This window comes from Candoia aspera, chromosome 17, assembly GCF_035149785.1.
Source record: "Candoia aspera isolate rCanAsp1 chromosome 17, rCanAsp1.hap2, whole genome shotgun sequence".
In the NCBI taxonomy this organism is placed as follows: domain Eukaryota; kingdom Metazoa; phylum Chordata; class Lepidosauria; order Squamata; family Boidae; genus Candoia; species Candoia aspera.
This window is the reverse complement of record NC_086169.1, coordinates 9,319,676-9,335,019: the sequence shown is the minus strand read 5'-3', so window position 1 is coordinate 9,335,019 and position 15,344 is coordinate 9,319,676. Positions and strand designations below refer to the sequence as shown.

At 46.9% G+C, this 15,344-nt stretch overlaps 2 protein-coding genes across 2 annotated transcripts in view; one reads left to right on the top strand and one right to left on the bottom strand.

Moving 5' to 3' along the window:
* LOC134506888 (pre-mRNA-processing factor 39-like) overlaps nt 1–15,344 on the top strand; it is a 214,360-nt gene that overhangs the window by 175,605 nt on the left and 23,411 nt on the right. The gene's annotated exons all lie outside the window — the stretch shown is intronic.
* On the bottom strand, nt 8,857–14,427 carry LOC134506652 (cystatin-like). Its single transcript, XM_063316911.1, has 3 exons — nt 14,174–14,427; nt 13,749–13,874; nt 8,857–9,283 (listed from the first exon to the last, which is right to left on the bottom strand). The coding sequence occupies exons 1-3, from the start codon at nt 14,402–14,404 to the stop codon at nt 9,206–9,208; spliced, it is 435 nt and encodes a 144-aa protein (XP_063172981.1). The 5' UTR covers nt 14,405–14,427; the 3' UTR covers nt 8,857–9,205.

The window sequence follows — 15,344 nt, the reverse complement described above, 5'->3', positions numbered from 1 at the left end:
TGCAGGTAGGCTGGACAGTAACTCCCATAATTCCCAGCCTTGTTGGTTGCAGAATTAGAGAACTTGCAATCCAACCCAACCAGTTGGGGAACATTGTCATGGCTGTCCCCCTACTGCATCGCTTCCAATACATACTGTACTTCATTTATTTTGTGGGTTTCTGTTTTCCCACCTCTCCTTCAGAAGCTCGAGGTGGTGTGCGTTGCACCCCTGCCTGCCTTCCCCTCAACAACAACCCTGTAATGGCATGTGTAAAAGACCTTGGGAGACAGGGCCAAGAGATGCAGCCAAGACAACGGTCGGATAAGAGGGAGCATAGCCCGCAGCTGGATAGTGGGCAGGGCAGGAGGCTCAGAAGGGACCCTCCCTAGCTTCTTGGGCTGCAAAGGAGAAAGGGTTGAGAATTGTACTTTGAGACTTGCAACACTGACGTTGGCCTTGTGGGGTAAACCAGATAGAAATTGCAACCAGATGATCTAATTCTACTTTATTGTAATGCTACCAGTGTGCCCCATGATGGTTTATAATGATTCCAGGCTCACCCAACATGCAAAGACAAAGGGTGAATTCTCACATTTCTCTGAACCCCAATCTCCCCAACCCCATTTTAGCCAAGGCTAGCAAGTTATATAATTTTAATTTCTGAAAAAGAGTGTTAAATTTCTGCATGGATGTTATTTCACCTGTTTTCCCATGATTTCTTAATGGGGATAGAAAAGCACTTTCCATGTGCTGAAAGATGCTTTCTTTAATTTCATGCTTGGAAGGGAGTGGTCAAAGAGGTCAAGAGGGTGGCCAGGATGGCACACTTGTGGGTGCCATCTTGACCTGTTTGACCTCCCTCCCTGCAGATGACCTTGCCCGTTGGGGAGCATGTCACAGTTGAAACAACCATGACTGTTTTTCTAGAAAGCAGTTGGACCCATGGTGAACCTTCAGCTGTCTCTGGAAAAAACCAACTGCACCAAAGAAGATGTGGAACATCACAAACCTTTTGACATAATGCAATTCCCTTACTTTGAAGAAGACCACCATCCACTCCCAAAATACTGCGGGCCACTCCCTCGCTCCAAGCAGGAGGTGAAAAGGAGAGTTTGGTCTTTCATTGGGCTGCTTGGGAACCCCAACCGGGGAAAACCCAGCCGAGTGTTCTTAGGACTCTCCCCTTCCAGCCACACGCTCCACTGCATATTGACCAGGTTCACACACATGCCTAACCTGGCTTCTGAATAAACCTATTTTCTGGAGGCTGAGCTCTCTGTAGCTTGGTACTCACTCATGCTACCTTTTTCTTTACCTACAGCAGTGTTTCTTGAAGCGTGGTCCGAGACCCCTGGGGGTTCCCCAAGACCAACATTACTTTTCAATATTTTGCATTGAGAAATGGTTTCTTTATCCATCTGAAACTGCAGCCAAAATACAGGTAGTCCTCAACCTACAACCACAATTGTGTCAGGCTCTGCCTGAGACCCAATAAAAACACAGACGCTAGAGTAGACTTTAGGTTCTGGTTTTATTTGGGAATAGACTCCACGCCCTTAGAAAGCTGAGAGTGAGGGGAGCGTGCCGGAACGGGATTTAAATAGCCCGCGCCAGTCAGCGCTCCACCCCACCTTACCCCAGGTGCGCCCCACGAGTCCCAACAGTTCGTCCTTGCCAGGTGAGAGGTCATCCAGCCCCCTGCGCCCCGGGCATCGCCTCGATCGCCTTCCTGTGTGGTGATGATGCATTGCCGGGCGATCAGGCTTCTAATTCCTCGAAAGCCCGGGCGGGCCCTTCCGAACCTCGCCTGTTCGGTTGTTATTCAATTTCATGTCAGTTTCCTTTTATTGTTGCTTCCTGGGCTGCCGGACTCGGTCGTTACATAGTTCCCTTAAACCCCTTACTTCTTTTTGTGTTTTTCTATTGCCCTTGCCTTATCAGCTCAGGACCCATATCCCTGTATTGTCATGCGAGCCGTTGCGATGTCGCAAACATCGCAACGGCGATCATGACAAATTGGGACCGGAACTTCCATCACTAAGTGAGGTGGTCATTCAGTGTGTTGTGCCTGATTTTACGACCACTTTTGCTGTGGTCATTAAGTGAATCACTGTGGTTGTTAAGTGAATCATGTAGTCATTAAGCAAATACAGCTTCCCCCATTGACTGCTTTGCCGGCTGGGAAGGTTGCAAATGGTGACCACATGACCCCAGGACGCTGCAACCATCGTAAGTACATGCCAGTTGCCAAGCGCCTGAATTTTGATCACGTTGTTGTTGAGTGTCGAGTGTCGAGTTGTTAAGTGTGAGGATCGGTTGTAAGTCACTTTTTCCAGTGCCATCGTAACTTCGAATTGCTGAATGAATGCTTGTAAGTCAAGACCTTATGATACAGTCAACCCATTGTCAGCCACGACTCTTGTTCATCTTTCCTTTTCATCTTTCCCCCATAGGAAATACGTGCCACTCCTTCCCCATCCTGCTTGTACTATGCCGGGGAAAAGAGCCTGCTGGCCTCGTGAAATGAAACGTCCAAAGATTATGTGCCATAGCAATAGGCAGGTCCACAGGGTATGGTCAAAAACGTCAAGATGGGGTTTGTGACAGTGCAGTCGAAGCTCTGAGTTGTGATTGCGCTATCGTGACCACCGTAGAATCACCGCCGGAAGGGACTTAAGAGGCCCCCGAGTCCAACCTCCTGCATGTTGCAGGATTCACTATGCCAACCCCAGTTGACGACTATCCAGCCTATGTTTGAAAACCGCCAGCGCGGGAGAAGAAGCCATCTTCCGCTGATTGACAGCTCTGATTGTCAAGAAGTTCTTCCTAATCTCTGATCTGTACAGGTAGGCCGTGCTTACACACGGTAACTGGGACCAGGGACTCCACCGTTAAGCGATGCAGTCGTAAGGTGCAACGTCATGTGACCACGCCGCTTATGACAGCAGTTCCGGCAGTCCCGGTTGCTGCCGTTAAGCAAATCCTGCCGTCGCGTGATCGCCATTGGCAACCTCCTGCTGCCTTCCCCGCTGGCTTTGCTTGTTGGAAGCCGACTGGTGAGGCTGCCGATGGCGATCATGTGACCTTGGGATGCTGGGACTGTCGTAACTGCAAGCTGGTTGCCAAGCGCCCAAATCGCAATCACGTGACTGCGGAGACGCCGCAACAGCTGCAACTATGAGGACCAGTTGCAAGTACCCCCTGTTCAGTGCCATTGTAACTTCAAATGGTTGCTGAACGAGTGGACGTTAAACAAGGACTGCTTGTATCTACATCCTTGAAGTTTCATCTTGTTCTAGTCTTCCCCTCTGGAGCAAGCGAGAAGTCTGAACCCTCAATAACGTGACGGCCCTTTAGCTATCTGAAGACAGTTTTCACCTCCCCTGACCATCTTCCCTTCGTAAGCTGAGCATGCCTAGGTCTCTTCACCATTCCTGTAGGCTTGGCTTCCAGCCTCTTCACCATCTTGGTAGCCCTGCTATGGACTTGCTCCCCTTTATCAATGTCCTTTTTAAATCGGGGTGTGCAGAGCTGAATGCAGCACAGGTAACCCTCGGTTAATGACCATTCACTCAGCAACTGTTTGAAGTTACAAAGGCGCTGAACGAGGAGACTTACATCTGGTCCTCTGAGGTGCAGCCGTTGTAGTGTCCCCGCAGTCATGTGATCGTGATTCGGGTGCTTGGCAACCATCTCATAATTATGAGGGTCACAGCATCCTGCAGTCATGTGACTGCCATTTGTGACCTTGTGGTTGTCATGTGATTGCCATTTGTGACCTTCATGCCAGCTTCCGACAAGCAAAGTCAACGGGGAAGCTGGCAGGAGGTCGCAAATGGTGATGACGTGACGTCATGCCTAACGATCGCATGGGATTTGCCTAACGACAGCAACTGGAACTTCCAGAACTGCCGTTGTAAGTCGGGGTGGCCACGTGATGTTGCGTTTTACGAACATATCACTTAGCGACGGAGTTCCCGGTCCCAATTGCTGCCATTGATCAAGGACTACCTGTACTCCAAGTGAGGCCTTACAAGGCAGAATCGAGCAGGATCATTGCTTCCCACAGTCTGGACTCCATGCCCCTCCTGACCATCTTGACGTTTTTGACCATATCCTGTGGACACCCCTGAACAGCAATGAGATGATGATGGTGATGATGATGATGGTGATGATGATTTTACATTTATTATAGCTGCCCACTCCAGTAGATTCTGGGCAGCTTACAAAATACAGAGACAATAAAAGCGTACAACCCCATGAGCAGCCTGGACTGCTCCCCCACAAGCACACGAACCCCGTTTCCCAAAGTCACGGTGACTTTTCTTTCTGGTAGGACGTTGGCTGGGTCTAGGTGCCCCCCAGAGCAAAAACACTGGGTTCCTGGGCGAGGGCGGCACTTACTCTACGTAAGTCCCCTGACCCTTTGAAGATTCAGAGCCGTTTCTCAGGAGGTGCGGAAAGCTGCAACAATACTGGGTAGTGTGACGGTTCATTCCTGGCAAACCTTTACAGCACCCCAGACTTCCTAACTTGTTCCTTGGTTTTCTCCCCCCCCACCCCTCCCTCCCTACTTTCAGCAACTTGACTGCATGTTTGAAGTGGTTCTAGATGAAAGAGCTCTAGACAGGGAAGCTGTCGTGGGCCATAACTGCAAACCATAAGAGTGGCTGAAATAGGACTGTTTGGTGATGAAGATGCAGACCTGAATTAGATGCTGCAAGCCAGAAAACTTCCACGGAAAGGAGATGCCTGAAACTACTGCCGTGCCACCTCACGCTAGAATCTCCGGTAGACCTCTCTTTCCCCCCTGTTCTGAAATAGGAGAATAAAATCAAATTGCAAAAGCTCTGCCAGGTGACTGACCAGCTGCGCCTCCCCTCCGCTCTTGCAAGCCTCCGTTTCTTTTCCCCCCGTTGCCACTGCAGAAGAGGCCCAACTGAACCCTACAGTCAGCAGCATCAGATTCTGCACCTCGGATTGGACAGCATCTGCTGGCCCTTAACCCCAGTGGTCCAGTGGGGTTGATACATTGTGGGACACCAACAATCGAGGGCTTAAATTTAGACCCATGCAGACCCAGCCATGCAGGAGGTTAAACTCCCCCCAGTTAGTCATGTGGTGGGAACATTTAAACTCAGTCAATCAATCCTTTTCGCCCTTCTAGTCCTCCAAGAAAAAGAGCTGGAGAGAAGGAATGGCTGAAAAAGCAGTATGATCCACTGCAGTACTATACAGGTACTCTTCGCTTGACAACCACAATTGGAATTTTGGTTGCTAAGTGAAGCAGTCACTAAGTGAATCTGACCCAATTTTATGACCTTTTTTGTGGTGGTGGTTAAGCAAATCATCATGGGCATTAAGTGAACCATGTGGTCGTTAAGCGAATCATGTGGTTCCCCATTTATTTTGCTTGCCAGAAGCCAGCCAGGAAGGTTGAAAATGGCGATCACATAACCATAGGGCACATAGGTCATAAATGTGAACCAATTGCCAAGTGCCCAAATCGTGATCATGTGACTGTGGGGACACTGCAACAGCCATAAGTGTGAAAAATGGTTGTAAGTCGTTTTTTTCAGCACTGTCATAAATCTGAACCGTCACTAAACAAAGGGTTGTTAAGTAAGGACTACCTGTACAGAATTACACCTCCTAAGCAGTGATTGGCTGCTGTGAACAAGCCACACCTACTGCTGCTTGCTGGGGAAGGGGATGATGATGTCATGGAACCTTTGCCACTTTAAGATGTGTGGACTTCAACTCCCAGAATTCCCCAGGTCCACACACCTTAAAGTGGCTAAGGTTAAGAAACACTGCTGTACAGTATTCTTCTGGTGCAAAGGTTCATGGGAGATGGGGTAGGAAGTTGAGCAGGAGTTTAACTGGGTCAAATTAATGTGGTTTTGTTCTGCCAGAATTAACATTAAGATCCAACTGGGCTAGTTGCTTTCCTGCCATAGCTCAAGCCCACAGTTAGATGTGATGTTTACATTTTTACTTTCTTTTCCAAAGGAAATCTAGTTTAGGAGAATAAAAAATCACCGCAGCCATGTATACATGACACCAGTGGGTGGAACAAGAAACAGCCAATATTTTAGTCTCTGATCTAAATTAGTGTAAAAGAGCCCAATATGAGATACCTGTCAAAATCTGTGGTGAATTAAGTAATTTCAATAAACATCAGAATAAAGTTTCAGCAGCTTTTACACATCCATCTCCAGACTGACAATATACGTACGTTTAAAGAAAAGTTTAAATTACGATTCCTTCTTTCTCCAAGCTTTAAGAAAAGGGGGCACAATTTCCTGAAAAAAATGCAGCCTGACCGCTGCTAGAACACAATAGTGGGATAAACAATTTTATGCGCACGGTTGAGAGCAAGCGCTGGGCATTCTCACAAAACAGCTTCTGTGGTGGGTATGGCCAGTCACAAAATGTTGGTGCCACCTTCCCCGGCACTGCCAGGGCCGCAGGCCTTTCTGGGGTCTCCCCCCGCTTTGTTCTCCCCTTTTCCCAGGGCTCCACAGCTCCCTGGAAGAGCTTGGGCTGGCCTGCAGGGTGGCTCTTAGATAGGGCCCCCATGGGCTGTGCTGCGGCTTCGCCACCCTTCGGCCTGCTCATTTTATGGGCCTGCGCCTTCCTTGCAGGGTTGGCATACCGGTACCCCTTGCCACTTCTCAGCCACTGGCCCATCCCAGCACTACCTAGCCTATCCATTGTTCCCAGTCTCTAGAAAAAAATTTAAAAAATTAAATTGAAAAAAATCAAATGCCTGTGCTTGGTGTGTGTGACCCCTGCTGGTTGCCAGGAAAAAAAAGTACTTCTTTTTTGAAAAAGGAGGGAATATTCCTTAAATCTGTGATGCTTTCTAGTGTCTAATATTCTACTTCTGACACCATGTAATGGGAGCATTAACTGGTGGCTAATGATGTTGGTGAGATGCCAATAGAGCTGCCCTCTCCCACTGGCATGGATGTGGGAGGGAGCCAAAAAAAGGCTATGCTTCGGCACAACGAATCCCTCAGCCACCAGAACAAGGGCTAGAGGCAAAATGATTTGCCTCTTTCCGTGCTGGGCAGCACACTTGGCCCATCACGGGAAAAGATGAGGAAATGGCCACTTTGCAGCTCATTCTCTCAAAGGCCACCTTCCTCTATTCAGGATGGGACAAGACCCGGAAGGTGGACATTTTTGGGAAAATGTCCCAAATGTTTGGGAAAAGAATCGGGGCAGTTTCCCAGGCCACCTGTTTTTGAATTTCCCAATCCTTTACAAGGTATGATAAAACCGAGTTGGATTACTTCCTTTCCCCCCCCCCCCCCAGATCTAGCCGATATTCAAAGCACTGGCAACAGAGCCATATTTAAAATTGTGTGAGTCTGGAATTGGTGGAAAGCTGAAATCATCACTTCTGCCTTCTGCCTCCGAGCTGGTTAATAGTTGAACATCCTGCCCCTTGAAATCTCCTGGGTCATGAATTAACAAAATTAGTTGAACACTCTTCACAAACAAACAAACAAACAAACACAAATAAAAGAATACATTTTAAACAGTCTTCCTCTCCCCTAAACCCCTTGATTTCTATATATATTTACATTTGTTGTATACTACCAGTCGTTCTGCTGGTTTGCAAACAACAAACAACAACAAAAAAACCCTTTTGAAAGGCTGCAATTCTATAAGGCAGTTTCTCAACCTTAGCTACTTTAAGGTGTGTGGACTTCAACTCCCACTTGCAATAAGATGTGGGGAGGGAGGATCAACATTAATAAATGCAAGTTAAAACTTCAGGAGGCATTCCAAGGGCTATAAAGGTATCATGGCAGGAAGCTGCATTCACAAGTCTCAAAAAGCCTCACAATTGTGTGGGTGCCATGGCCACAACTTGCATTAAGAAGACTTTCACAATGGCCATGACCCCAGCAGATTACTGAACTGTGTGCGTGTGTAGATACGAAGGAGTATCAGTTCCAGACAATGAGCACAGAAACCAGGACATTAGAAGTTGATTGCAGATGCTGCATTCGGCCTGTTCTCATGCAGAAAGGGAGTAGCTGGACAAAGGGCTGGGGTGAGAAATGGAGGGGAAGGTGAATTCCCAAGTATTACAGCGCATAGTGCTACCAGATCTTGGCTGTGAAACTACCAAGACTACCACTAGGTGGCAGTAAAAATTCAAATTTTCTGCATCGTAACCGCCATCCAGCCCTCGCGTTTATTGCAGTGAGGATTTGCTTACCATATTAATTAAAAAATGGGATTGCAGCCTAATAAAAGCTACATTGACTTTAGTTAATTCCCATATTTTCCTAACCAGGCAAGGCATGGAATACATGACATTCAGACATGTTGCATGAAGTTGTTCGTTCGTTCATTCGTTCAACTTGTATACCCCTGAAGGATTCCTGCTAATTATCCCCAACGGGTATTATTTAATAACATGCTAATTAGGGTAGCATATGGGGGGGAAAAGTAGTATCAATTACGTTAAAAATTGTAACTGTGGTAATTGAAAAGAAAGACGCATCATACAACCACAGCAAAAGTTTCCAGGAGTTTGGCAGATACCAAAAGTGCTTCCCCATTCAGCACCTGATAGCTGTTGCAACTGCAACCAATTTGACGATGCTTCTGGGGATACCCGATGGCCCCCCTTCCTCTGAGGTGGGACAGCAACGGGTCGAGGAGGACCGCACAGCACAGAAGGGGCAAAGCAAAGGCACACGGGGGGCTCCTATTTCCACCAGCCGGACAAAGCACAGCCCGCCTAGCGAGAAGCCTTCTTGCGTCTGCCTCCTAACAACAAAGTTGGCGAGCCATGGGTGTGAAGACATCAAGTCTGGTGTGATTCAGACAAGAAAGGAACACAAGCCAGAAAGGATGATAGCTTTATTAGCAGCAGTCGACACCAAATCAGCAAAAGATGGATTCGTCTTGAAAGTTACAGTACACAAGACTAGAGAAGAGAAGGTGGAACTGAGGAGCAAGGCAAGGCCCCCTCGGGTGGCACGGAGCAAACTCAGAAACTCAGAAAATGCCAATTTGGGCTTAAGCGAACCATTCCATTCATGATTTGCGGAGGGCCATACATGGGATCGTGTCAAAGAAGCAAAGCTCGCTGTGAGCCCCTCCTGCACACAGGAGGTCGCTCGGCTGCTGGACACACTCAGAACCATTTGCCTGCGTTGGTATCAGCATGTGTGGTCCATCCCAGCCATCCAGATTATCTGCAGCTCATGCCCAACAACTCTGTCTTAGGCAGCCAAGGTTGAGACCAGACTTGAAAGCTGCAGGTTAGTTTCTGGAAGGGAAGGAAAAAGAAGGAAAACCCAGACGGTCAGTGCCTGAGACAATTCAGGGTATATCAACTCTGTAAACTTTCACTGCAACCAATGAAAATGGTTTTATGCCCCACTGACCTACCTGCTGGGGAAACTTCACTCAAACCATCTCCAGTCAAAGGGCTTGGCTTGGCCTTTCTTAATATGGAGTCCTTGCAGAGTGGCTGGGCAGACCCCAATTCCCATCACCCTGAGCCACATGGGATGAGCACCAAAGAGAAAGTTCAACCACCAATTAATTTTCTGGCACCTTAAAGATTAGCCAGTTTATTGCAGGAACCAACCCACCCATTCCGCAAATACGCTTGCACCGTTGGATAGCAGGGATGTTTAAATGAAGTCTAGTCGTACCGCCAAGACAGAGAAGGTGTGGTGGAAGCTTTCAGGAACTATAGCCCCAAATACGGTGGAAGAGTTTCTAACAAGAGCCATCTGTGCTCTTCCTTGCCACTGCCATCCTCAACCCCAGCCCTCTGGAAAGGTTTCTGGGTACTTGAGGACAGAGGCTAATAATCATGGAGGTTGTCCTGGAAAAGGGGAAGCGTGGGCCGTGCCTCTCCAGGATGCAACAGCAAGGAATGCACTGTGAGACATAAAGGTAAAGATAGGGCATCGTGGGTAAAATCTACCTATAGCCAGTCAGTCAATCTTCTCTCAGAAGGCAAAGCCTTCTCTGTGCCAGTAGCAGGAGGGAATGCTAGCAGAAAAGGGGAGGGTAAAAAAAATTGCAAACTAGCAGCTGCGTAAAAGGGGTAAGTCAGAAACTCAACAGTTTCTTTCTTCCCTTTCAATTTTTTATTCTTTTTTCCCTTTATTTTTTTAGTATTTCAGATTTGTTAAACTTGTTTTGTTTTGTTTACTAATTCTTCCTTTATCAACATGTATAGAAATACACATATCTGTATTCATACATATATACATACAAATATATATACCCAAGCAATAACACGATGGAGACTTTAATATCAAGTAAGACTGAAACCCTTATTATAAAACAAATACCTTGATATATGCTTTTCCTCTATTTTTTCATTCATTTCCAATGTTATATTTTTGAAGAAAAAGTCAAATAATCATAATGCTTGTAACATTAATATCCAAAACTGTAATTAATGTTGATAGAATATCTACTTTTTTATTACTCCAAGGGATCTAAATAACAATGGAGAAGATGGAGCAATGGAGATGCAGTCTATATGGCTATATTTAATAATATGTAAAAGGATTGAGCTAGTTCTATATTAATACTTTACGGATATATATCTAGTTTTTTCAAATGTCACTCACTTAATTACTATTTTGTATATATTTTTTTACTGTATTAGCAATATTAAATTTTTGGTTGTACTTCACAATATCTTCAAGTTTTTATACTTTACCAATAAAATATTTAAATGTAAAAAAAAAGCCTAATTTAAAAGAATTTGCACCTCAACGCCAGGTGAATCATGATCCTATGATACAGAAGGAACTAGCAAAGGTGATTGGAGAACCTTTGAAAACATGTCATGAACTGGTGCAGTCCCAGAAAACTGGATGACAGCAAATATCTGTCAGAGGAGGAGGAGGAGGAGGAGGACTACCCAGGAAATTACAGGCCTGTCAGTTTGATGCTGGGCAAGGTCCTCAAGCAGATAATTAAGTTTCATATTTCTGAGCAACCATTAGTGAGAGCCAGCCGTGTAACTCAGCAAAGCATTGGGCAAAGTTGCTCATCGTATCCTCACTTGACCTGGCAACATTCTGGGCAGCTGAAACCACTGCTAGATGGATTCATAACTGTCTGAGAGACCAAACTCAGGGAGTGCTTCAACGTGGACTAATGTGGGTTGGGAAGGAAGAACTGAGCCGAGGGCGAGATTGCGCAGTCCTGGGCTCTGTGCATCTTAATAGTTGACCAAGGACCCAGATGAGGGTGTGTAGTGGATGATGATCCCACTGACAGAGGCATAAAGCTAGAATATTTTAGCAGAGAAAGAGAAAATTCAGAAGGCTGGAAGAGTTGGCAGCAACAAATAGGATGAACTTTCACAGAAAAAACAGAAGTCCTGTATCTGGGGAGAAAAAAACGAAAGGCACCAGTGGAGGATGAGAGTGACCTAGCTTGGCAGCAGTATGTGGGAAAGGGATCTGGGGGTCTTTCTCAACCACAAGATAATATGAGCCAACTGGGTGATGCAGCTGCTAAAAAGGCAAATGCGGTCCTGGGGTATGTCAACAGGAGCAGAGAGCCAGATCAAGGGAAGTCGTTGTTCCCCTCTACTCTGCCCTGGTTTGACATCAACAGACTGCAGTGAGTTCAAGAGAAGGGCTGGAAACCAAGCCCTAGGAGTAACAATGACAGAAACTGCGCCCATTTAGCCTGCAGAAGAGAAGACTGAAGGGGGATATGAGATCAGTCTTCAAGTACCTATACCAAAAAAATATTGGTATTTTGCCACAGAAGGGGGAATGGGGTTATTATACAGGGGAAGAGTTAGCAACCGGACCCATCTGTGTTGTCAGCCAATGGAACAGGCTGCCACATGAAATATTATGTCCCCCTTCAAACATAAGCTACAGGGCCATCTGTCAGCAGTACTGTAGGGGATCCCACACTCAACAGAGGGTTGGACTAGATGACCTGTAAGATCCCTTCCAACTCTATAATTCTATGGAGAGAATTCAGCAATTAACTTCCTCTGAGGCCAGGTGAGGCCAGCTGGGAAGTTTCTCTGTAACCACTTTTTTGTAGCTTCAGAAATTGGAGGAGGTTCTATTGCTAATCACTGATCCCAGGCATATAAGAGGAGACAGCTGCAATTATCAAAATAACAATTCCACGCATACTTGAAGGAGCAGTCTGTCTGAACCCTGAAAGCCTTCTAACATAAATTGAAATTATACATGCATACATAAATGGGTTCCTACTTCTCTGGATGGAATTGTCTCACAAGTTGGGCATTCTGCTGGACTCAGAACTCCTGGGTGAACTACGGATGGTTGCCATTCTAAGAGACACTTTGCACAACCACATCTCGTGTGCCAATTGAGACCAATCCTGGACCAGAAGACACCACATCAAGTCGCTCGGCTCTCGTCACCTCACAAGCGGACTACTTTCATTCACTCCTTGCAGGGCTGCTCCTGAAGACTACTCACTAGCTTAAACTGGTTCAACACGCAGCTGACCATATCGTGTTGGGCACCTTGAGATGTACCCACATAACAACTTTTCTCCAGGAGCTGAACTGGTTGCCAATCCACTTCTGGGTGCAATTCAAGATGCTGTTTACCACCTGTCATGCTACATGGCTCAGGGCCCAGCTATTTCCAAGACGGCCTGCTCTGAAGTGAATCTGCCCATCGTGTGTGATCTGGAGGAAAGGCCCTGCAGAGAGTCCCATCTCTGAAGAAATTCCATCCAGAGGGGCCCCGAAGCAGGGCCTTCTCAGTGGTGGTGCCCTTTTGTTGGAAAACACGAGGGCTGTCTCCTCCCTGCTGAGTTTGAGGAAAGAGGTGAAAACCTGGCTTGGGAAGATGCTTAGTTTTCTTTTATTATCTACCTCCACTGTTTAGCACTACTGTATCATAATATAATATAATATCATACTATAACACTGCAATATACACGTAACATAATATCATACTATAACACTTTGGAGTAGATGGGCATAGAAATACCAGCAATCAATCAATCAATCAATCAATCAATCAATCAATCAAGCACTTTCACTTCTAGGCTGAGGGAAGAGCCCTGTCTTCTCCATCTCACCCCATGGAATACTGTAGCTACAGCTCAGGGACTAACAGGTTTTTCTCTGCAAAAAGACCCGGACTCACAGCACCATCTCTCAGTAGCACTAGGAAATATTCCAGGTCAGAATCCTCAGGGAAGCAGTCATTACTTCACATAGATCCAAGTCCTCTGCTCTTGGGGCCTCTGGCATATGTAAAATCGTGGGTACTCTCATAAAATGGCTGCTTTGGCCAAGCTCCCTTGGGGGCATGGTCATTTGAAAACTCCAGTGCCCCAACGGCTTTGGTGAGGCTGCAAATTGCCGCTCAATTCTCTGCCTTCGCACAATACCCTTGGCCCCCAATTGACCAATTTTCCCAGTTCATGCAACAGACTGAGCCATAAGCTAATCAAATTGTCTGACTTTGCTGGGAAGTCACAAAAGATCTATGAAAAACTAAGCTGATTAGCATGCTATGTGAACACAGCTTTCAAGGATGTGCTGGGTGAATGGCTCCTCGGGTCCCACCCCCAAACCCATAATGGTCATTCTGACAGCTCAGCTTCCCTTTTCTTTGGGGTGATCTGAAATCCCCTATGAAAAGAATTAAAATCTGCTTCACACAGTTGGCTGGCTAAGCCCAGGCAAGGCAGCTTTCGTCAATGAAACCGCAAATCTGTAACCAGACCTTGGCATCTCATCTTACCTCCTGCTCAGCCCTCGGAGGGAGCCCACAGTCCTGGATATCGTTGAATGCCATTGGCCCACTGCTCTTCTCACACACGGTTTTCACCATCTCCACCGTCAGATAGTATTTCATGCCTGAAACCACCTGGATTTTAAAAATGGGTAAGGTCTCATTCAGGTGATTACAGAGGAAAAACACAAAACAAGCTTAGCTTCACTGGTTGCAACCTCGGAAGAAGAGAATCAAGTCAGCAGGGACTATTCCTGTGCCAGGTGCCAACAGCAGCGGTCGGGCCCTTTCGGCCCACGGTTCGCTCAGGACCCGTCGCAGCCCTCCCTGGGAACCCCCCCCCCAGCTGCCTCCAGCCCCTCCCTTGTTTCCAGAGCCCCCTCCCGAGTCCTTTGGCTACTCCAGAAGGACCCAACTCTCCCCCCGCCACACACCTGGGACTGTGCCTTCACGATGCGCAGCTGCTTGAAATAGTTGGTGCTGTCCTGGCTGCGCTCGTTGTACTGCTCCACGGCGAAGGCGGCGGCTTTCTGCACCCCCTCATCCGTGACGGGCACAGGGGATATACCCCCAGGCATCCCCACCTGCAGCAGCGCCGAGGGCAGCATCAGGAGGGAGCAGAGGAGGGCAAGAGGGGCTGCACAAGGCAGCGGGGAGCGCGCCATGGGGCTGGTGAGCGAGAGGGGCCGGCCGACACAAAGCAGAGTGAATGAGCAGCCCCGACAGTCGCACTGTACCAAACCCGGCCCAGTGGTGACAGATATAGCCAGAAATGGCAGTGGAGCTTGGGAATGTTTGTAGATAAATATCCCTATCTTATTTGCCCATAATTATTTGCCCATCAACCCAATATGAATTATTAAGTAAATAGTAACATTGGAAGATAAGAGCTCCATTTGCATGACAAGCTGATCCAAATCTCAGATAGCAAGCACGCAGCACTTCACCCCATTCTACCTCGTTCGCTGCCTCAACTGAGATTAGACTACCCATCCCGCATGGTTTACAATAATCCAACGTGGCGCCTTTTCAGGGAAGGCAAAGAGCGGAGGCGAACCTGCTCTTGAAAAGGATGACAAGATGCAGGATAATGAGTCTTTTTTTGTAAGGCCAACCTCAGCTACTATTTCACGTATTAGCTGTATTCAGCAAGCCATCAACCTCATTTTAGCCAACATGTGATCCCCAATTTTACCATTTATAGTTCAGTATGTTCCTTATGGTTTTCAGATTTAAGTCCTTACTCTCTTCCAGAGAAGGCCTTATTCACACTTCACATGAAGCCATACTGTGATTTGCTTAGCAATTGCTGGAACCCAGCCACTTTTCTTTGCAAATCAAGGTTTACAGCTTAATGTACTGGCCATGTTGGTATGATACCCTGAATCACAAAGTCCCCAACTCCATTTTAGCCAGAGAATGTGGTTGGATTGGATTAATCCAGTAAACTGTGGTTAAGCATAGATGAGGAAGTCATGCTAATACAGCGACTCTGGCCAGCTTGTGGAATTATTCTAGCCAGTTGCAATTAATTCAGCAAACTACAGCTTAGCATGTTGTGCCAAGCCATCCACAGACTCCTGGCAGTATTTTTGGCCAGCGTGC

Excerpts from the sequence above, each read along its gene's own strand:
- LOC134506652 (XM_063316911.1), bottom strand. The coding sequence starts at position 14,404 with ATGGCGCGCTCCCCGCTGCCTTGTGCAGCCCCTCTTGCCCTCCTCTGC. Across the intron at positions 13,875-14,173 it reads TCGTGAAGGCACAGTCCCAG|GTGGTTTCAGGCATGAAATA; the intron begins GTGTGTGGCGGG and ends TTTAAAATCCAG. Across the intron at positions 9,284-13,748 it reads CTCCGAGGGCTGAGCAGGAG|AAACTAACCTGCAGCTTTCA; the intron begins GTAAGATGAGAT and ends CTTCCCTTCCAG.